Consider the following 23,711-nt stretch of genomic DNA (forward strand, 5'->3'; position numbering starts at 1 on the left):
ACCTGTTCGATGGGAGAGGCGGGGATAACGTTTGGCAGCTTCATCTCTTGTGGGTGTGAGCTGCGAACGGCATCTGAATTTTAACAAAACAGGAACCGAATTGTTTTCAAATAGCTAGCTGTGTTCTCGACATTGTTTGTTTGCTAATATCTGTTTCATTTTGATCAAATTTGTCGTCCGTTAAGACGTCAATTAAAGACTCAAAACAAGAATTGATGGTTCTTGCTCTCCGTTCCTGTTGGATTTGACCTGGTAGGTGCACAACATTTGCTCGCCAGTTTAGCTAACATCGTTAGCATGCTAGCTTACATTTCCTAATTATGTGTACATGTATGTTTTGCTGTTTGTTTGACTAAATAATTGCATTGTTCTGTAGTCACATTCACAGGCTGTGTGATGTTTATGAATTTAACAAAACGTCTTGCGAAAAATGTTCATTGTTTTCATTTAAACCATTGCCAAGAATTGTATGCTAGCTAGCAAACGTTGGCAAGCTTGGAAAATCAGCTTTTGCTAGCTAACTTAAAGGGGAATTAAAACACTAACGTTTGGCTTTAGAACACCAGCTAACTGTAAATCGCCATATTGGCATTGTTGCATCATCGGTAGGAGAGTTTTGGAATTCCTGAATTTACTGAAACCATGACCTCTGCGTACATTAATGAACATACTTTGCTGGTGTCAAACCATATATGAAAACATGATATATATTTTGAAAGCTGAGAAACGGCTCTTTCAAATGATTACAGTGCAGGAGCTTTCATCTTTCCAAGTCGGTCCATTAGACTATGTTAACCGAAATTAACAAATTACATTATGCTATAGAGACCTCTGATTATTCACTGTTAAGGGTTTATACACATTTTCCATGACTTCTCAGAATTTTGACCACATTTTCATCACTTATTATAGCCTACATAGAAAAAGTAAGATTATTGACACCTGAAGGCTGCTGTGTCTGATCCCATGTAGACTTGCCGCTGTGCCCTTGATCAAGGCACTTAACCCCCCACAAAGTAGAACTGCACTGTTAATTACAGGTTGTCAACCCTCCATCTGTGGAGCTCCTGGTTGTGCTGGCAACTTTACAACCAAATACTTTTGTCTTTATAAAATTAATAAATCAGGGATCAAATGGATAAGGTAGGCTACTTCAAAGCAAGGTATCTAACTAGACATGTTTATTTATAAGGCTCAAATATTCATGTTTCAAGTTTTGTCAATAAGGCTATTAGAATATTTTTTACGTTGTCGCAATTACATTGCCGCTATTTAATAGGGAAATCCCATCTTTCCAAAGTTTCAGTGCTTGTAGAAAGACGACATTAATGCTTAACTATAATTAACTAGCAAGAACTGCTGTAAGTTATATTTTAATTTGGCTATCTAGTTAGCCTGCCATTATTTTATACCTGCTGCTGAAATGTCCCCACGTCCTCGGGCAACGGCACACATGCAGCACACACAGACACTGAAGGGTCATTCCGATAATGGCTGATACTGTAGATTTTTAAGTGATTGATAATATTTAAGTGTGCCTTCATGAATGACATTAACAGAAATTATTAAACTAATTTCCATGACTTTTCATGACCTTCCAAGTTGTCAAATGAGGTTTGTAACAGCGCATCATGCACATACATACTGGCACATTTTCAATCTGCGAAATCTCGAACAGCCTACTGTCACGCACGGATTCAGACTAGCGGCAAATAAACTTGAACAAAGCAGAATCGGGAAATTCATTCTCACTCTCCATTGTTATTCAATGCAGATCCTGCCTTCATTCCGTTTTGATCAACCTTTTTTGCATCTGTGTGTGAACCTGGGCCGGCGATAGGCTACTTTGTTTTAAAGAGGAACCGGTATTCAATTCCCCAAACATTAGAAGGGCCGGTACAGCACTCCGGCCCAAGTCACGCACTGACAATAGCACCACATCAGTCAAATGGTAATCAGTCAAGAAAAAACACCTGTGAAAATGTCTTATACACCAAACAACTCCTAAATACAAAACTTTCTAATGCAGGGGTTGTCAAAGTGGGATCCGAGGTAGTGCATGGGGTCCGCAGCCAGATGTAAAAAATCTATAACCTTTTTAAATGAATATTACTAAGAGATTAAACAGCTTTTGGCCAAGCTATCAGTGGAATAAGTTTAACGTGTGCAGTATACTGAACAAAAATCTAAATGCAACAATTTAAAAGATTTTACTGAGTTACAGATCATAATTAGGAAATCAGTCATTTTTAAATGAATTCATTAGGCCCTAATCTATGGATTTCACATGACTGGGAATACACATGCATCTGTTGGTCACAGATACCTTAAATAAAAATATCAGGAAACCAGTCAATATCTGGTGTGACACATCTCCTTCACATAATCAGGCTGTTGATTGTGGAATGTTATCCCATTCCTCTTCAATGGTTGTGCGAAGTTTCTGGATATTGGCGGGAACTGGAAGACTGTCGTACACTTCAATCCAGAGGATCCCAAACATGCTCAATGGGTGACATGTCTGAGCATACAGGCCGTGGAAGAACTGGGACATTTTCAGCTTCCAGGAATTGTGTACAGATCCTTGCGACATGGGGCCGTGTATTATCATGCAACATAAGGTGATGGCGGCGGATGAATGGCACGACAATGGGCCTCAGGATCTTGTCATGGTATCACTGCATTGAAAGTGCCATCTATAAAATGCAACTGTGTTCATTGTCTAACTTACTGCATTCGGAAAGTATTCAGACCCCTTGAGTTTTTCCACATTTTATGTTACAGCCTTATTCTAAAATTGACAAGGATTTTTTATTAATTTAATCAATCTACACACAATACCCCATAATGACAACTAAAATGGGTTTTATACATTTTTGCAAATGTATTAAAAATAAAAAACGAATACCTTATTTACATAAGTATTCAGACTCAAAATTGAGCTCAGGTGCTTCCTGTTTTCTTTAATCATCCTTGAGATGTTTCTACGTCTTGATTGGAGTCCGCTTATGGTAAATTCATTTGATTGGATGTGATTTGGAAAGGCACACACCTGTCTATATAAGATCCCACAGTTGACAGTGCATGTCAGAGCAAAAACCAAGCCATGAGGTCAAAGGAATTGTCCTTAGTGCTCAGAGACAGGATTGTGTCGAGGCACAGATCTGGGGATAGCCCACTTGGAGTTAAAGGACTCTCAGACCATGAGAAACAAGATTCTCTGGTCTGATGGAACTCTTTGGAATGAATGCCAAGCGTCACGCCTGGAGGAAACCTTCCCTACGGTGAAGCGTGGTGATGGCCACATCATGCTGTGTTGATGTTTCTCAGCGGCAGAGACTGGTAGACTAGTCAGGATCGAGGGAAAGATGAACGGCGCAAAGTACATAGAGATCCTTGATGAAAACCTGCTCCATAGCGCTCAGGATCTTAGACTAGGAAGGTTCATCTTCCAACAGGACAACGACCCTAAGCACACAGCCAAGACAACAAAGAAGTGGCTTTGGGACACGTCTTTGAATGTCCTTGAGTGGCCCAGCCAGAGCCCGGACTTGAACCGGATCGAACGAACATCTCTGGAGACACCTGAAGATGGCTGTGCAGCGACGCTCCCCATCCAACCTGACAGAGCTTGAGAGGATCTGCACAGAAGAATGGGAGAAACTCGCCAAATACAGGTGTGCCAAGATGTAGCTTCATACCCAAGAAGACTCGAGACTAATTGCTGCCAAAGGTGCTTCAACAATGTACTGAGTAAAGTGTCTGAATACTTATGTAAAAGTAATATATATAGTTACATAAGACATTTGAAAAAATGTCTAAACCTGTTTTTGCTTTGTCATTATGGGGTATTGTGTGTAGATGGATTAAATAATTTTAGAAGGTTGTAACGTAACAAAATGTGGAAAACATCAAGGGGTCTGAATTCTTTCTGAATGCACTGTATGCTTGCCCATACCATAACCCCACCGCCACCATGGGGCACTCTGTTCACAACGTTGACATCAGCAAACCGCTCGCACACAACACCATACACATTGAGGCCGGTTGGACGTACTGCCAAATTCTCTAAAACAACTTTGGTAGAGAAATTAACGTAAGTGTCTAGCAACAGCTCTGGTGGACATTCCTGCAGTCAGCATACCAATTGCATGCTCCCTCAACTTGAGACATCTGTGACATTGTTTTGTGTGACAAATCTGCACATTTTAGAGTGGCCTTTTTATTTTGTAAGATCATGCTGTTTAATCAGCTTCTTGAAACGCCACACCTGTCAGGTGGATGGATTATCTTGGCAAAGGAGAAACGCTAACTAACAGGGATGTATACAAATTTGTGCACAATTTGAGAGAATTAAGATTTTTGTGCGTATTGAACATTTTTGGGATCTATTATTTCAGCTCATGAAACATGGGATCAACACTTTTGTTTATTTTTTTGTTCAGTTTATAATACAATGTAATATTATTAATCTACAGTTTGTTCTCAACCTTGGGAACCAAGGGCCTGGGAGGCTCACAGGGATATTGGCATCCACAGTACTTTCAACTGAAAAAGTATGTACTTAAATGCACATAAAAGCTTTAAAACAGCGAAGTTTTCTCTCTGCCTCATCGCAAAATGTGTAGAATTGCAGGATATTAGCTTTAAAGCTGCACCAACAATGAAAAATCTCTCTGCTCCTTGACAAAATATTTAGAATTGCAGGAATTTAGCTTGAAAGTTTCTCTGATAAGAGGCGGGCCTTTTTAAATGTTCTTTCCCCTGGCCTGAGACTTGGTTCGTCCAGCCATGCGCTGCAGACGTCATACTAAAACTCCTTGTAGACTTTTCAAAAAATCTGACTCGATTTTATGTTCTGATCACGAGGGGGTCCCTGATGAATTTGCTATCACAAAAGGGTCCCCGGCCCCAAAAAGCTTTAGAACCCCGTCCTAATGAAGATATAGAAACTCTTAGAGCATATTGAGTCTTCCTTATTTTGTAAAGATTGATAATCTGAAATCAGAATAGTAATGCCTTTTACTGTGAATGAGGTACAGACGTTTTAGTGACTGGTGGCATGTAATACTCTGGTATGTTCTGTGATCTGACACGCTCTTATCTGGATAGCATATTAAACACACATGCACCAAAACATATTACAAATGTAGTCTTACATTGATAAGGAAAGACATACACAAGTAATATAATTTGAATAAATTAACTTTATTGTAAGAATAAGGTTAGGGGAATACATTCTCATTCACACCTGAAAACAAAGTTACATCATGCTATCATAACCATAACCTACAGTTGAAGTCAGAAGTTTACATACACCTTAGCCAAATACATTTAAACTCAGTTTTTCACAATTCCTGACATTTAATCCTAGTAAAAATTCCCTGTCTTAGGTCAGATAAGATCACCACTTTATTTTAAGAATGTGAAATGTCAGAATAATAGTAGAGAGTGATTTATTAAAGCTTTTATTCCTTTCATCACATTCCCAGTGGGTCAGAAGTTTACATACACTCAATTAGTACTTGGTAGCATTGCCTTTAAATTGTTTAACTTGGGTCAAATGTTTCGGGTAGCCTTCCACAAGCTTCCCACAGTAAGTTGGGAGAATTTTGGCCCATTTCTCCTGACAGAGCTGGTGTAACTGAGTTAGGTTTGTAGGCCTCCTTGCTCGCACACGCTTTTTCAGTTCTGCCCACAAGTTTTCTATAGGATTGAGGTCAGGGCTTTGTGATGGCCATTCCAATACCTTTACTTTGTTGTCCTTAAGCCATTTTGCCACAACTTTGGAAGTATGCTTGGGATCATTGTCCATTTTGAAGACCCATTTGCGACCAAGCTTTAACTTCCTGACTGATGTCTTGTGATGTTTCTTCAATATATCCACATAATTTTCCTCCCTCATGATGCCATCTATTTTGTGAAGTGCACCAGCCCCTCCTGCAGCAAAGCACCCCCACAACATGATGCTGCCACCCTCGTACTTCACGGTTGGGATGGTGTTCTTCGGCTTGCAAGCCTCCCCCTTTTTCCTCCAAACATAATGATGGTCATTATGGCCAAACAGTTCTATTTTTGTTTCATCAGACCAGAGGACATTTATCCAAAAAGTACGATCTTTGTCCCCATGTGCAGTTGCAAACCATAGTCTGGCTTTTTTTATGGCAGTTTTGGAGCAGTGGCTTTTTCCTTGCTGAGCAGCCTTTCAGGTTATGTCGATATAGGACTTGTTTTACTGTGGATATAGATACTTTTGTATCTGTTTCCTCTAGAGGTCGACCGATTAACTTCTATGGGCTAGGTGGGACACAGCCAGTGAAATATCAGGGCGGAAAATTCTAAAACAACAAAATGTCATAATTCAACTTTCTCAAACATAGCATTTTACACCATTTTAAAGATAAACTTCTCGTTAATCTAACCACATTGTCCGATTTCAAAAAGGCTTTACAGCGAAAGCAAAACAGTAGATTATGTTAGGAGAGTACATAGACAAAAGTAATCACACAGCCATTTTCCAGACACTGTAGTTTTGATAGAGAATCAAAAGAACTACAATTCTCAGACTTTCCACTTCCTACTTGGAATTTTCTCAGGTTTTTGCCTGCCATATGAGTTCTGTTATACTCAGATACCATTCAAACAGTTTTAGAAAACACTCAAACTTCAATCTAAATCTACTAATAATATGCATATTCTAGTTTCTGGGCAGGAGTAGTAACCAGATTAAATCGGGTATGTTTTTTATCCCGCCGTGAAAATACTGCCCCCTATCCCAAAGAAGTTAACTACACATGGTTGATGATATTACTAGTTAATCTAGCTTGTCCTGCGTTGCATATAATCGATGCGGTGCCTGTTAATTTATCATTGAATCACAGGCTACTTCGCCAAACGGGTGATTTAGCAAGCGCATTCGCGAAACAAAGCACTGTCGTTGCACGAATGTACCTAACCATAAACATCAATTCCTTTCTTAAAATCAATACACAGAAGTATATATTTTTTTAAACCTGCATATTTAGTTCAAAGAAATTCATGATAGCAGGCAATATTAAACTAGGGAAATTGTGTCACTTCTCTTGCATTTATTGCACGCAGAGTCAGGGTACATGCAACAGTTTGGGCTGCCTAGCTCGTTGCGACCTAATTTGCCAGAATTTTACGTAATTATGACATAACATTGAAGGTTGTGCAATGTAACAGCAATATTTAGACTTATGGATGCCACTCGTTAGATAAAATACGTAACGGTTCCTTATTTCACTGAAAGAATAAACGTTTTGTTTTCAAAATGATAGTTTCCAGATTTGACTATATTAATGACCTAAGGCTCGTATTTCTGTGTTATTATATTATATTAATTAAGTCTATGATTTGATAGAGCAGTCTGACTGAGGGGTGGTAGGCAGCAGCAGGCTCGTAAGCATTCATTCAAACAGCACTTTACTGCGTTTGCCAGCAGCCAGCAGCTCTTCGCAATGCGTAAAAGCATTGCGCTGTTTATGACTTCAAGCCTATCAACTCCCGAGATTAGGCTGGCAATACTGAAAGTACCTATTAGAACATCCAATAGTCGAAGGTATATGAAATACAAATGGTATAGAGAGAAATAGTCCTATAATAACTACAACCTAAAACTTCTTACATGGGAATATTGAAGACTCATGTTAAAAGGAACCACCAGCTTTCATATGTTCTCATGTTCTGAGCAAGGAACTTAAACGTTAGCTTTTTTAAATGGCACATATTGCACTTTTACTTCTCCAACACTGTTTTTGCATTATTTAAACCAAATTGAACATATTTCATTATTATATTAAGTTAAAATAAGTGTTCATTCAGTATTGTTGTAATTGTCGTTATTTTATATATATATAGAAAAATCGGCAGATTAATCGGTATCAGTTTTTTTGGCCCTCCAATAATCGGTATCGGCATTGAAAAATCATAATCGGTCGACCTCCAGTCTTGGCTGATTTATTTTGATTTTCCCATGATGTCAAGCAAAGAGGCTCTGAGTTTGGAGGAAGGCCTTGAAATACATCCACAGGTACACCTCCAATTGAGTCCAATTAGCCTATCGGAAGCTTCTAAAGCCATGACATTTTCTGGAATTTTCCAAGCTGTTTATCCTCTATGGGCTAGGTGGGATGCTTGCCTACTCAACAGCCAGTGTAATCCTGTGGCGTGATATTCAAATACCTTAGAAATGCTATTACTTCAATTTCTCAAACATATTACTATTTTACACCATTTTAAAGACAAGACTCTCGTTAATCTAACCACACTGTCCGATCACAAAAAGGCTTTACAACGAAAGCAAAACATTAGGTTATGTCAGCAGAGTACCCAGCCAGAAATAATCAGACACCCATTTTTCAAGCTAGCATATGTCACATAAACCCAAACCACAGCTAAATGCAGCACTAACCTTTGATGATCTTCATCAGATGACACACCTAGGACATTATGTTATATAATACATGCATGTTTTGTTCAATCAAGTCCATATTTATATCAAAAACCAGCTTTTTACATTAGCATGTGACTAGCATGTGACTAGCATTCCCACCGAACACTTCCGGTGAATTTACTAAATTACTCACGATAAACGTTCACAAAAAACATCACAATTATTGTAAGAATTATAGATACAGAACTCCTATATGCACTCGCTATGTCCGATTTTAAAATAGCTTTTCGGTGAAAGCACATTTTGGAATATTCAAAGTAGATAGCCCGGCATCACAGGGCTAGCTATTTAGACACCCACCAAGTTTAGCCCTCACCAAAGTCAGATTTACTATAAGAAAAAATGTTATTACCTTTGCTGTTCTTCGTCAGAATGCACTCCCAGGACCTCTACTCCAATAACAAATGTTGGTTTGGTCCCAAATAATCCGTAGTTATATCCAAATAGCGGTGTTTTGTTCGTGCGTTCAAGACACTATCCGAAGGGTAAATAAGGGTCACGCGCCTGACGCGTTTGTGACAAAACATTTCTAAATATTCCATTACCGTACTTCGAAGCATGTCAACCGCTGTTTAAAATCTATTTTTATGCCATTTTTCGCGTAAAAAAGTGATAATATTCCGACCGGGAGTGGTGGTTTTCGTTCAAAGAGAGAGAAAGTAAACATGGAGTCGACTCGGGCACACGCGCCCTGTCCCATTGTCCTCAGATCGACCACTATCAAAATGCGCTACTGTTTTTCAGCCATGGGCTGATTCAGCTTTCTGGCGCCTTCTGAGAGCCTATGGGAGCGTTAGAAAATGTCACGTCATGCCAGAGATCCCCTGTTTTTGTTAGAGATGATCAATAAGGCCATGAAATGGTCAGAGAGAGCGCTTCCTGTTTGGAATCTTCTCAGGTTTTGGCCTGCCAAATGAGTTCTGTTATACTCACAGACACCATTCAAACAGTTTTAGAAACTTTAGGGTGTTTTCTATCCAAATCAAACAATTATATGCATATTCTAGTTACTGGGCAGGTGTAGTAACCAGATTAAATCGGGTACGTTTTTTATCTGGCCGTGCAAATACTGCCCCCTAGCCCCAACAGGTTAAAGGAACAGTCAACTTAGTGTATGTAAACTTCTGACCCACTGGAATTGTGATACAGTGAAATAATCTGTCTGTAAACAATTGTTGGAAAAATGACTTGTATCATGCACAAAGTAGATGTCCTAACCGACTTCCCAAAACTATAGTTTGTTAAAAAGAAATTTGTGGAGTGGTTGAAAAACAGGTTTTAATGACTCCAACCTAAGTGTATGTAGACTTCCAACTTCAACTGTACATACAACATTCATCTCAGGAATGTCATCAAAATTCAACTGGAATTTAAAATATTTTGTAAGAATAAGACTATTGGCTTTTACAACTTCAATTCTTCTTGCATACATTCCACTAAGTCTATAGCCTAGTAAGCATTTGGCTGTGCCCGCTATAAAATCTGCTAAACTGGGTATGGACCAAAAAACTTTGATTTGAATACAGGACCAGTCAGAATGGGAACAAATGAAAAGCTTGTGTAACAGTATAGCTTCCGTCCCTCTCCTCGCCCTAACCTGGGCTTGAACCAGGGACCCTCTGCACACATTAACAACTGACACCCACGAAGCATTGTTACCCATCGCGCCACAAAAGCCGCAGCCCTTGCAGAGCAAGGGGAACAACTACTTCAGGTCTCAGAGCGAGTGACGTCACCCGATTTGAAACGCTATTAGCGCGCACCACCGCTAACTAGCCATTTCACATCAGTTGCACTTGCAAGAAAAGGGAAAAGACCGATGACAATCTGAGCTACTGGGTGAAGACTAGGATTTCTCTTTGCTCGTAGCTATGTATGGTATGTATGTCTGTGTCATGTGAGGGTGTGATTGTCCCTCAGCCCTGTTTGCAGCCACAGCAGCATGTTGTCCAGTCTCTCCAGCCCCTGCCTATCCTTGTCACCGTGGGGGCAGCTATTGACTGCCTGGCTCACAGGAGACATGTCTATAGTGTCGTCCTCCTCACAAAGGTCTGAGAGCTGACATCCACCACAGGGTCCTACAGAGTGAGTATTTAAAAAATAAAAATTAAAAAAAACTCATATATATATATATATATATATATATATATATATATATATATATATATATATATATATATATATATATATATATATATATATATGCCTAATAGTACATTCAGTTACTTTCCAGTCAAAAATCTGAGCTGAGAGGGACCACATGGTGGCTCTAACTTCCTCCAGCTCCTCCATTTCAATCTCATCCTCTTTGTCCTCGTCTTCCCCAAGTAGCACATAAAGGGAATTGTACAAGTTTTCAATCGGCTTGCAAGGCGACAAAGTTACATTTTATTATCCAAAGGTTTTCATTTGAGAACATATAACAATGTTATCTGATAGTCCATAACTGAAATAATATGATGTATGCATGTAAGTAGCTGTCATGAACCAGCTACACCAGGATAGTTTAGTTACAAAGCTGACTACCAGCATTAGATTTCAAGTCGTTATAGATAGGTATATGCTTTTTGTTGTTGGACATAACACTAAAATCACCAATAAATCAGCTCAAAGTATTTGTTGTTGTTGGAAAATCTGTTCTCAAGTTTTCCCACGCATAAATAGAGGCACATTTGTGATCATATCTTCAGGCTTAGGCTACATACATTCTTGCAATCAACATCCAGCAGGCTTACTATTGTTAGGAATCCTAGCTATCACAGAACTTGATATATTATGTTGTTTTTATGTAGTTAGCTTGCTAGATAATTACTATAGCCTGTCTACTCGCCTTGTTATCAATTTCATTTCACAGACTAATTCATCTGAAAATACTCAAATGTGCATATAGATATCCAAAATAAAAACATATTTTCTTACCTTTATTGATGTCCTGATCTCAGTGACTGAGCTGTCAGTTGTGAGAAACCTTTCAGGTCCAGTAGAGGAAAGGTGCCTGCCAGTGGCAGAATTCACTTTCGGTAGTCACGCTAAAACTCACATTTTGCTCACTCCTACCAGCGACGCATTGGCGTCAGTCGTTAGTATGGAAATTGAAGATGGCGCTACCCAGACTTCTAATAAACATTGTTCAAGATCAAAATACTAAATATAGAGATTTTTCTGTTACAAGCACATGTTTAGTATTAGTGGACTGAAAACATCTCTTTGCTTGTATCTACTTCCTGAAGTTTTTCCATTACCCTTTAACAACCTAAGTCGCAAATATACTAATCAGCAAGCTACCATTAGCCCTTCCAGAGATCGCTAGCTACGTTTTAATTTTGGTTTAGTATTCATGTTAACATTAGACATAGCTATGACATGACCCCAACATGCATTTTAGTTTTTTCACAAATACTTTTTTTAAATTATTGTACAGTTGATGCCTGAAATATGATGGAATGGTCACTCAGAATAGTCTGCAGTACATAGACAAGTCTCCCACATCCAACACGAATATCTAGCTTAAAAAGCTTTGTTGTCATGTCCTCTGCTCTTCATTTTCTTTGGAGTAATCAATGCCAGGTCTCCACATCCAACAATTTCTAGCTTCAAATGCAATGTTATCATGTCCCCTGCTCTTTTGTCTTTCCCATTCACCCTCTGAAGGGCACACATACACAATTTATGTCTCAATTGTCTCAAGGCTTAAAAATCCTTCTTTATCCGGTCTTCTCCCCTTTTATCTACACTGATGGAAGTGGATACCTCTACAGGATCGGTGGGTCCCCCACGGGACGGTTGAGCTAACGTAGGCTAATGCGATTAGCATAAGGTTGTAAGTAACAAGAATTTTCCAGGACATAGACACATGATATTGGCAGAAAGCTTAAATTCTTGTTAATCTAACTGCACTGTCCAATGTACAGTAGCTATTACAGTGAAAGAATGCCATGCCGTTGTTTGAAAACAGTGCAGTTATGAACTTAAAGTTATTAATAAACCAATTAGTCACATATGGGCAGTCTTTACTAATTTTATCAGAAATGCAATGGTTCATTGGATCAGTCTAAAATGATGCACATACACTGCTGCCATCTAGTGGCCAAAATCTAAATTGCCCCTGGGCTGGAATAATACATTATGACCTTTCTCTTGCATTTCAAAGATGATGGTACAAAAAAAGTTTCTTTGTATTATCTTTTACCAGATCTAATGTGTTATATTCTCCTACATTCATTTCACATTTCCACAAACTTCAAAGTTTTTCCTTTCAAATGGTATCACGAATATGCATATCCTTGCTACAGGCAGTTAAATTTGGGTATGTCATTTTAAGTGAACATTTTTTTTAAAAGGGGCCAATCCTTAAGAGGTTTTAACAAATTACATCAATAAGGGATCATAGCTTTCACCTGGATTCACCTTTTTATTTAACTTGGAAAGTCAGTTAAGAACAAATTCTTATTTACAATGATGGCCTAGGAGCAGTGGGTTAACTGCCTTGTTCAGGGGCAGAACGACAGATTTTTAACCTCGTCAGCTCGGGGATTTGATCTTGCAACCTTTCGGTTACTAGTCCAACGCTCTAACCAGTAGGCTACCTGCCGCCCATAAATTGAAGAATGGCAGGAAAGGAACATCAAGTCACTAAGTGCACAGCCTCCTGCCATGTGAGATTGTTGCTAGAGGATTGTTTTGTAATGGAAACGGGCCAAGCATAACCAAATCTGGTCAGATTCCCTGTCGAGCCTAGGACAGGACGTCTAAAAAGCCTGAAACCGATGAGCGTGAAACTAACCTGCTAACCCAAGAGGTTCTCTCAACAGAAAAAGGCGAGCCTTAGAATAACTTGGCTTCTTGGGGCCCCTACCTGGGTAGGCCTATATCCAAAGGCCTATCTTGTGATCAGATGCTTGTAGAAGATGCGTTGAGGTGTCCTGTACTTTAAACCTGCTGAATGTCTCTGTTCGGATTACCACAGCCATCAGCTGTCTATCAGGCCAGGGGATTTCTCTGTTTGGTGTGAACTCTCCTCCTGGTCTTGGATTTGCCACTCCTTTCCATCGCCGTCCCTGGCAGCGTAGATGGACAGTTGTGAACCAGGTGGTGCACCAGTATGAATTCTCCCCTCCACATACTGCAGCTGTTGTGACTGTCTATCACTTTGTATTGAGTGAAAGTGTTCCTATGTCTTTAGGCTTATGTCTTGTCGTGATAACTAGACCCATGAAATAAGTTATTTTGATTGTTCAGCTTTATGAGTGAAATGTTAGAAAACCTGATGTAATCTAATGTCCGTAGGCAGGGAAGTGTTTGGCAGCAGAAGATGAACATGTTGGGATGATGCACCATCTGACAACTGCTATATTGAGGCCATTTTGTTTTCTTGTTGATTGAGTGGAGAGAGCAGTGGAGTTGAAGGCGCAGGATTTTTCTTAACTTCTTAAAGCGTTGTTGTTTAAGGGCTTGTTCGTAAGCATTTCACTTACGTAGGTCTGTTGTATTCGGCGCATGTGATATCAAATTTGATTTGATCCCACTATGTATGAAGCACAGCAGAGCTCCAAGCCTTCTGGACCGGTAGGATCCAAAGCTTGGGATGCTTCTTTGATGCTCTTAGGGGGCGACTTCAATTTAAATGTTTTGTCAATTCAGGAAATTACTTTTAAAATGTTCATTCTGGAAAATTCTGGATGTATTTACAGTTTGTTTCAAATGATTATTCTGCTCTATCTTGAGTTCATGTATTTAAAATGGAATGATCCCACTACTGCTCATGGAGATGGATTCTGTTGTAACATTCCAGACTTTGATCTGCCTAGTGTTATGGTAACTGCCTCTTGTCACGATGACTCATGCCTTGGTGAGGCGCTTACCATTATTACAATTCACTTGTTACTTTCTTTGAGCCCTCTGGAAGGGAGCTTCTGTCTGCAACGTCATTCTGTGTAGTTTTGTCATGGTCTTGATTTTAGTAGGTTCAGGTGAGGTTAGGGTAATTTCGCAGAAGATATTAAATTCACACACACAAATATCCTGCTGTTGTTTTGAAAAAGCTTTGCCTACGTGTTAGGGCAGTGGTTCCCAACTCCAGTCCTCTTGTACCCCCAACAGTACACGTTTTATTGTAGTCCCAGACAAGCACACCATAAGCTTTTTCCATATCATTGATTTGACAAGGGTGTTTTTTTTAATGCTGATTTTATTTTATTTGAGCCAGAGGTAATAAAGTCGATGCTTAATCAATAATCAGAATGTCATTGTTTAAGGCAAGCAGACCAACACGGCTAAGGCGCAGGCATTTCATGTCTACACCCATACTTCAAGCCTTCACAGATGGCTGACATCCTTATCAAAGATGGAATTTGTATGCAAATGCAACAATATGATTAGCTCTGCCCATGCTCAGACAGTAAGATGGCATTGTGACTGTGTGAGACATTGCAGTAGCCGGAAGGCACACTAGGTCCAATTGTCTGTTTCCATATGCTTACTCAGTAAGATCTACAGAACAATCTATTGCCAACCTGTATACATGTATATCAGCACTGTAACCTGGAACTTATGTACAGGCAGCCCAATTCTGATCTTTTTTTCCACTAATTGGTATTTTGACCGTTCAGATCAGCTCTTAACTTCTATGAAAATATGTGAATGGTCAAAAGAGCAATTTGTGGAAAAAAGATCAGAATTGGGCTGCCTGTGTAAACGCAGCCTCTGCCACCCTGGCCTCTGGTTTAAATAACAAGCCATTCTCATTCCTATCCCTTAGAGTATCTAGTTATTAACACCATGGGAGGATCAGGCAACAGTAACATAGCATCCCTGGCCCATCCCTACTACCCCCTGTTGTATCTCTCTCTACCTATATTATTGACACTCAATTAGAAAGTAGGAGTCCATTCGCAATAAGAGTTCAACCTCAGGAAGAGCATTGTGGTCAACTGTAGTGTTGACATTGCAGATAGGGTCTCTGTCAAAGTCCTCCTAACCTATACCCTTCTCCCATCTTCCCTCCAGTCAATACCACACTGCCCTGCTGTGAAACCTCTGTCAACATCTCCTGTTCTCTTTCCATGCCAGTACCACTGAGAGGTTAGGTGAGGCAGTACTTTGCGGTCACCTCAGCCCTACAATAGTAATCTGGCGAGGTGGAAGTCAATGACTTGGGTGTGTTTTAGTCATCATACCTCATCTCCGTTGTGCTCTCTACTTGCTTTCAACACTGCCACCAACTCACAACCCCTCATCACTTCTGGAGATCAGATAAGAGAAAATCACATGTTGGTGTTTGAGTAAGGTAATGGATTGGAACTCAAGTCTCAATGGAGTTGTGAGCTTCTCAAATGACCATAACCTGTCAAACTCCCATGATTTCAGCAGATTAAGTTAAGCCTTTTCAGTTTTTTTTCATTTGTTGAAATGTCATTAGCATTAGTGATGTTTAATTGTTGAAAAATGCCTAAGTGAGCCTGCTGCTAGGCCTGGCAAATGAGATGCAGAACAAGCCAGAAATAAGGAACCAGCTCATTGCCTGGTGGTTCTGTCTGGCCCGCTCTCCTCCCCCCACGGGGGGGTCGGCTCCTGCTCAGCCCAGTCAAAGCTCTTCTCTGTCCTGGCACCCCAATGGTGGAACCAGCCTCCCCCTGAAGCTAGGACAGCGGAGTCCCTGCCCATCTTCCCGACGACGTCTGAAACCTTACTTCTTCAAAGAGTATCTTAAATGAGTCCCACAGATTGTGCTCAGCTTTCTATCAAGTTGGTCTGTGACCCTTGCCTAATTTAAAGCACATCTGATTTAAGAACATGCTGCATGGCCGTGGAAATCGCACACTGTAATAAACCAAGGCTTCATAGAGGTTGTTGACAATGGTGCATCCCAAATCGCACCCTATTCCCTATATAGTGCACTACCCTATGGGCCTTGGTCAAATGTTGTGCACTACATAGGGAATAGTGTGCTATTTGAGATGCAGGGTGATGTCACATCACTTCCCTTTGGAAAGTCAGAATGTCCTTCACACCATGACAGTGACTCGAGCTTGGAGTGGGAACTTCATCTGGGTTTGTTAACGCATGACGCTAGCCTGATTTTTACGATTAATAGATCATATGACGCTAGCCTGGTTTTAGGATTAATTTAAATTTTTAAGACAAATGTTTCATAAAATAGGTGAAAAGTTGGGATTGGGTTTAATGGTTACCGAGTGTACTCTTTAAGCCCATGGGTGATCCAAATTAGCCCACCTCTTAAATAATCAATTTTAATTCATTTCCAAATTTTCAAAACTTACAAACCGACTATGTAAAATGTGATTTAAATTAATCTCCTCTAAAGTTATTCAAATATACTGGTCATTGCTATTCTTCATGAAAGTAGAACGTATGTCCAGTCGTATCCACAGAGATCAATGTGGACTTAGGCTTTAGTTGTTGTTGACCAGTGCAAATCCGATTCAACTAATCATAGACTTCAATCAAGACATGATTAGTTGAATCAAGTGTTTTATTGCTTGGTTAGACCACAAATCTGGGCCTGCTGTGGATAAGAAGCTATGCAACAAGACCATAACACACACAACTTTCAATGAATTATCTGAAAGCTGATTCACATTTGCTGTACTGCTGTTGTTGTTAATTAGTTCAATTTGTCTTCTTAACGTGGATGAATAAAGACGACCATATGACTATGACCCCACCCAAAAGTGCATGAGTAGTTGCCAAATAGTCATATTGTCCCTCATTTGTAGGTCTTCTATCTCTGTCCTTCAACCCTGGTATTTTTCTTCTAGCTCTGCATCAATGACTGTCCTTTCCAAATGTCTTAGAGTTTTCTAACTGGTTCTAATCTTGGTAAAGGCAGCCTGGCTAGATGCACAATGTGCATAACTGTAGTTTTGATGTGTTTTAATCAACATAAATCTGAACAAAAAAAAACATTTATGCTCATGTTCATTGAATATTAGGGAAATCAACACACCATGTGTTTTTCAATGCAAATAGGAGCATACTGGGCTTAATAGGAGCATACTGGGCTTAATAGGAGCATACTGGGCTTAATAGGAGCATACTGGGCTTAATTGCCTTCCCTGTAGCTCAGTTGGTAGAGCATGGTGTTTGCAACACCAGGGTTGTGGGTTCGATTCCCACGGGGGGCCAGCACAGGAAAAAAAAAAAAAATGTATGAAATGTATGCATTCACTACTGTAAGTCGCTCTGGATAAGAGCGTCTGCTAAATGACTAAAATGTAAATGTAAATGTAATTGGAACAGGGATTTATGGTGAAAAAGACCATAGCAAAGTCTACTCAAATATTTAAACTAATGTTTTGGGGTATAAATATACACTATAGACTACAATATTGTGCAAAGTTATTATTGAACAATATTGCTTTGTCATTTACATTCTGTATAGAGCAGGGTTCTCCAACCCTGTTCCTGGAGATCTACCTGTAGGTTCTCGCTCCAACCCTGTTCCCAGAGATCTACCGTCCTGTAGCTTCTCTCTCTAACCCTGTTCCCGGAGATCTACCGTCCTGTAGGTTCTCTCTCTAACCCTGTTCCCGGAGATCTACCGTCCTGTAGGTTCTCGCTCTAACCCTGTTCCCGGAGATCTACCGTCCTGTAGGTTCTCGCTCTAACCCTGTTCCCGGAGATCTACCGTCCTGTAGGTTCTCTCTCTAACCCTGTACCCGAGATCTACCGTCCTGTAGGTTCTCTCTCTAACCCTGTTCCCGGAGATCTACCGTCCTGTAGGTTCTCGCTCTAACCCTGTTCCCGGAGATCTACCGTCCTGTAGGTTCTCGCTCTAACCCTGTTCCCGGAGATCTACCGTCCTGTAGGTTCTCTCTCTAACCCTGTACCCGAGATTTACCGTCCTGTAGGTTCTCGCTCTAACCCTGTTCCCGGAGATCTACCGTCCTGTAGGTTTTCGCTCTAATCTAGCACACCTGATTCGAATAATTAGCTGGTTGATAAGCTGAACCAGGTTAGTTACAACTGAGGTTGGACTGAATTTACAGGAGGATAGCCCTCCAGGAACAGGGTTGGAGACCCCTGGTATAGAGGGAAGGCTTTTTGTGTTAGTGTACCCTTTAAGCCCACCTGAGAAATTTCAAATGTACAAAAATGTAATTTATTAAGTATAACAATGCAAGGTTACTTTAACAGTAAAGTAAGACAATGTGTTTAAACATGTAATCTGTGAATGCCTGAAATCAATTATCTTGTTGTAGTTAACCGAATGATGTTGCTACTGTGAGACTGGGACATACAGGCACGACTGATGGCATGAAAAACCCATGTTTTAAATTGGAAAGAAATAGTAATGAATGCTCATAAAATATGCTGTGCATATATCAGCACATCTCTTAATTTTAGATAAAAGATGATCACTTATCTTAGAAGGTAAAAAAAAAGAAATATGTTTATCTGCGGGGAGCCTTTGAAATGTGGAACTTACACAATTGTCAACAACTTAATAAAACATTTGATTGTCTTAGAATAAAAAGGTTATGGATATAACAACTAGATTAATTAGTTGAAACAAACAGCAGAAAATGTCTTTTTTAATTATTTGAATCCAAATATGAAAGTGGTCTTAATGGGTATGATTACCTTAAAGCTCCTGACCTGCTGCGTAAATTCTCCTAACCTGATACGAAGATTCAATTTTAACATGGGTTGTCTAGATGGGATACAACTTTAGAATGGTCCCACCTGATCTTGCCTCCTACCTGCCTTCCATCTTTGAGGACATGTATTTTCATTGTTCGAGCGGTCATTTGACTATCTTGTCTATATAATAGAAAGTCTTGGACCTAACGAAGCAGCTTCTTTCAAACACTTTTATTTTCTTACTCTCTCCATTCTCTCCTGCAGCTTAGCTACTGAAGTCCTGATCAGGATTCGCGGTCTGTCAATGAGGAACTACAGGCTCATCTTTTGCCATAACCTGAAGCAGCCATAGATGACCATTCGATTCACTGCTAGTGAGTGGTGCTGAAAATAAGGTGAACTACCGGGTGTTTTAAGTGCTGAACGGTGAGTACAACAACATATAGGTTTGTGTGAGCATTGAGCTAACATTTTTGTCAACATGTTTAGAACAAATGGAGAGCCACAACACACTGCTGTGGTTGAATAGAGGCTGCAGTCAGTCATTGATGTGTGAATGGGTCAGATCTGGATTTGTTTTCAGACTAATATGCACTAAGGCTGACCTGTATTATAAACTTGATGGTTCGATCCCTGAATGCTGATTGGCTGACAGCCGTGGTATATCAGACCGTATACCACGGGTATGACAACACTTCTTTTTACAGCTCTAATTATGTTGGTAATCAGTTTATAATAGCAAATATGCACCTCTGAGGTTTATGGCAATATACCACGGCTAAGGGCTCTATCCAGGCACTCCGCGTTGTGCGTAAGAACAGCCCTTAGCCGTGGTATATTGGCCGTATACCCCCCCCCCAGGCCTTATTGCTTAAGTAGAGCCATTCTTTAGGGAGGTCGCTGGCCTGGGTAGTGTGTGTTTGTTTAATAGGGCACATAACACTGAAACCCGTCACTGAAGTGTAGCCTAGCTAGCGCTCCAAGCACAAGCACCTGCTCCCATTAACATTGTAACTATCAATGCTTGTTCTGATGGCTGTCAGACACATGCACATGACACTACTTAATAACCCACTCACTCCGAGCTAGCTGGGACCTGATAACAACTACACTGGATCAGCACTGTCTGGGTCTGATAACAACTACACTGGCTCAGCGCTAGCTGGGTCTGATAACAACTACACTGGCTCAGCGCTAGCTGGGTCTGATAACAACCACACTGGCTGCCCTGTGTGTGTTTAGATATGTATGTTGGATGGAGAACACAGCCCGTGACAGTGTCTCTCCCTCTCTCTCTCTTTGGTGTGTGTTTGGCGGTGGCGGACATCCAGACCTTCGGAAGCAGCTCGGCTGTGGAAGCGATGAGGAAGAGCCTCTCTCCTTCCCCCAACAACTCCCTGACGCCAGCCAGGGTTTTTGGGGTTCCCTTAGATGAGGTGCAGCAGAGTGGCCAGCCAGGCCAGGAGGTCCCCCTACTGGTCAGGCACATTGTAGAGTACGTCGAAGAGCATGGTGAGTGGGACATTCACAAGTTGTATTTCTAATGAGAGACTCATTCCTCAGGCATCAAACGGGAGCCAGTACTTCGTCCAATACCTTATTTCCTGTCCTTTCCTTATTTCTTGTCTATCGACCGAGCGCAACACAGGAGAGCTGCACAGATGGGACCTCCAAAATACATGCTCTCTCTCTGGCAAATGAATCACCTCATTGAGCATCACATTTACCTTGAGGTATATTTTTACGTGCACTGTAAATCCCATTATTCTGCCACTGTCTTGTTTTATATCGTCGTGGATTGTTTTGACAACTCTCTCCGGTACTTTAGATGAACATGTACCTGTTGTCATTTCAGCCTCTGTAGTCAATCTCCACTGGCCACGCTTCGACCTGTCGTCATTTCAGCCTCTGTAATCAATCTCCACTGGCCACGCTTCGACCTGTCGTCATTTCAGCCTCTGTAATCAATCTCCACTGGCCACGCTTCGACCTGTCGTCATTTCAGCCTCTGTAATCAATCCCCACTGGCGACGCTTCTACTTGATTGACATGCACACACAGATGATAGGGTGTAGGTTATTATTTAGGAAGAATCTGCTCATGTTCCATATAGCCTAGCCAAACTACTGGCTGAAAAATAAACATTTAGTCATGACTGTCCTCCTTGCAACATGATGAACCAAACATGTAGTTTAGAGATCTTCTCTTCTCACATGCTTCTTCTGTTGCATAGCTTTTTTTTACCAACCTCGACTCCTTTTAAACTATGAAAGGATGGGCGTGGGGGAAAAATGAGCTAGTCAATCCAACACAGGCATAATGCTGCAACTCCACAGGCATAAACATCCATTCAGTTCCTATTACCATGACAGGGATTCTCACTTCCTCCTATGCATTTCAACTTGTTTTATCTCCAGGTAGCTTATTAGTCAACTGAATTCCATTTGACATCAGGCTGTAATACATCACACACACCTTTCATTCACCTGCCAGTCGCCATATTAATGATAATTGTGCAGTCCAGAAATGAATCTGTCTGTTAGCACTCAACGGGATGCCATCACTGTAACTTAATAAGACCTCTGTGAGCAGCAGGAGACCAGGCCAGCGAAATGCTGCTGGAGCCCCAGTGGGGTTTTATAGGCTGGGTGTGGAGGGGAGGTGAGCAGGGGGCCTGCTGCTGGAGTCCCAGTGGGGTTAGTTAGGCTGGGTATGGAGGGGAGGTGAGCAGGGGGCCTGCTGCTGGAGTCCCAGTGGGGTTAGTTAGGCTGGGTATGGAGGGGAGCTGGGCAGGGGGCCTGCTGCTGGAGTCCCAGTGTGGTTAATTAGTTAGGCTGGGTATGGAGGGGAGGTGAGCAGGGGGCCTGCTGCTGGGGTCCCAGTGTGGTTAATTAGTTAGGCTGGGTATGGATGGGAGCTGGGCAGGGGGCCTGCTGCTGGAGTCCCAGTGGGGTTAGTTAGGCTGGGTATGGAGGGGAGGTTGGCAGGGGGCCTGCTGCTGGAGTCCCAGTGGGGTTAGTTAGGCTGGGTATGGAGGGGAGGTGGGCAGGGGGCCTGGTCTGGGCCAAGTCACATACCAGAGCGCTCTCCCTTACAGTTACCGCCCACTGTTTTCTTTAACCAGGCAGCTCACTATGAACAAAGCCTAGTGGCAGATCTCATCATTCACTGTGGTGGAACAACCCAGAGTTGTGGAATGACATGACAGTGTAATGATTGCGTTCTTTGTTTCCTGGTTGTGGACTTCCTTGTGTACAGTACACACCCTGCTTCAATAGTGGGAATTGATTCAACAGACAGGCATGATGTCATCTGGCTGCTGCATCTGGAAACAGGAAGCCACTAACACAACCACCAACACTCACTGAAAGGGATTGTTGGTAAAATAAAATTCCTTCCTCCCCAACATTAATACGCTCTGTGATTGAGCTGTTAGTACATCTGCACTAATTGTAGTATCACTACAAATCTAGGAAATGGTGCAATTTCACCCATTTGGGAAATGACAAGTTGAGAAGTTTATTTGTGTAATTAAATCACTGTGGAATCTGTTTGAGAAAGTAAAGCGGCCATTCTACTCATTCAAAGCGAATTAATGCTGTATTCACAGTCCTCATTTATATGGTCCATAGAGGATTCATTCGTCAAGAACTGTTAAGCGGACTGAGCCAGTGACTACTATCCTCTGTGCCTCTGTGTTGCTCTCAGGGCGTCTGGATCTGGAAGGGCTGTTCCTGGTCAACGGTAATGCGGAGCGGGTGGAGTGGCTACGGCAGCGCTATGACTCTGGGGAGGAGGTGGACCTGGAGAAAGAGGCAGACCTGGCCTCGGCTGTCAGCCTGCTCCGTCTCTTTCTGCAGGAGCTCCCAGAGCCCATCATCCCTGCAGGCATGCAGGCCCACATCCTGCAGCTCTACCAAGGTACGTTAATATTAGTCCTCTTCATCATTCACCTCTCCACAGTCCCCTACCTCTTCATCCTCCTGTTGATGTTCTGTGGATTTGACCTGTACTCCCGATACAGGTACTGCACATTATTCCTTCTCTAGCTTTCCACCTGCCCTCTCACCTTACTTTGTTCCCTTGGCAGCATCATCTATAAACCCTTGTTGTGTGTTGTCCAGACTACAGCAGTGAGGAGGAGCTCGCCCGCAACATGAAGTACTTCCTCCAGCAGCTGCCTCAGGTCAATTACAGCCTGCTGCGCTTCCTGTGCCGCTTCCTGTCCAGCGTGGCCTCGCTCCAGGAGGAGAGCTGGAGCGTTGGAGCCCTCGCCGCCGTCTTCGGACCCGACATCTTCCAGTACGACCAACAATAGTGACAGCACATCAACTATCCATCCTAAATACCTGTTGTACTTGTTCCATCCTAAGTACTTGTTCATACCTGCATATCGATGGCTCATTCACTTTGCTGCCACTTTTGCTCATAAGTGGTTATAGAGCACAAATTATATTTAATTATAAACTGGGTGGTTCGAGCACTGAATGCTGATTGACTGAATGCCGTGGTATGAGACTGCATACCACAAGTATGACACAAAAAATATATTTTTACTGCTCTAATTATGTTTGTAACCAGTTTATAATGGCAATAAGGCACCTCGTGGGTTTGTGGTATACAGTATGGCCAA

The 23,711-nt window shown here is 41.4% G+C and overlaps 1 protein-coding gene across 5 annotated transcripts in view; it reads left to right on the forward strand.

Annotated features, from left to right (window-relative positions):
* LOC106611968 (protein FAM13B) overlaps positions 1 to 23,711 on the forward strand; it is an 81,503-nt gene continuing 57,792 nt past the window's right edge. For 4 of the 5 annotated variants that reach the window (XM_014212686.3, XM_082955974.1, XM_082955972.1 and 1 more), the window contains exons 1-5: positions 1 to 252; positions 19,343 to 19,504; positions 20,410 to 20,590; positions 22,787 to 22,999; positions 23,203 to 23,380. In XM_014212686.3, the coding sequence (XP_014068161.3) occupies positions 20,440 to 20,590; positions 22,787 to 22,999; positions 23,203 to 23,380 (542 nt within the window). In that variant the 5' untranslated portion in view covers positions 1 to 252; positions 19,343 to 19,504; positions 20,410 to 20,439. Of the gene's footprint in view, positions 253 to 19,342; positions 19,505 to 20,409; positions 20,591 to 20,617; positions 20,812 to 22,786; positions 23,000 to 23,202; positions 23,381 to 23,711 lie in introns of those variants that run through there. The other variant, XM_082955975.1, reaches the window with a different exon arrangement.

This window comes from Salmo salar, chromosome 09 (genome assembly GCF_965601325.2).
Source record: "Salmo salar chromosome 09, fSalSal1, whole genome shotgun sequence".
In the NCBI taxonomy this organism is placed as follows: Eukaryota; Metazoa; Chordata; class Actinopteri; order Salmoniformes; family Salmonidae; genus Salmo; species Salmo salar.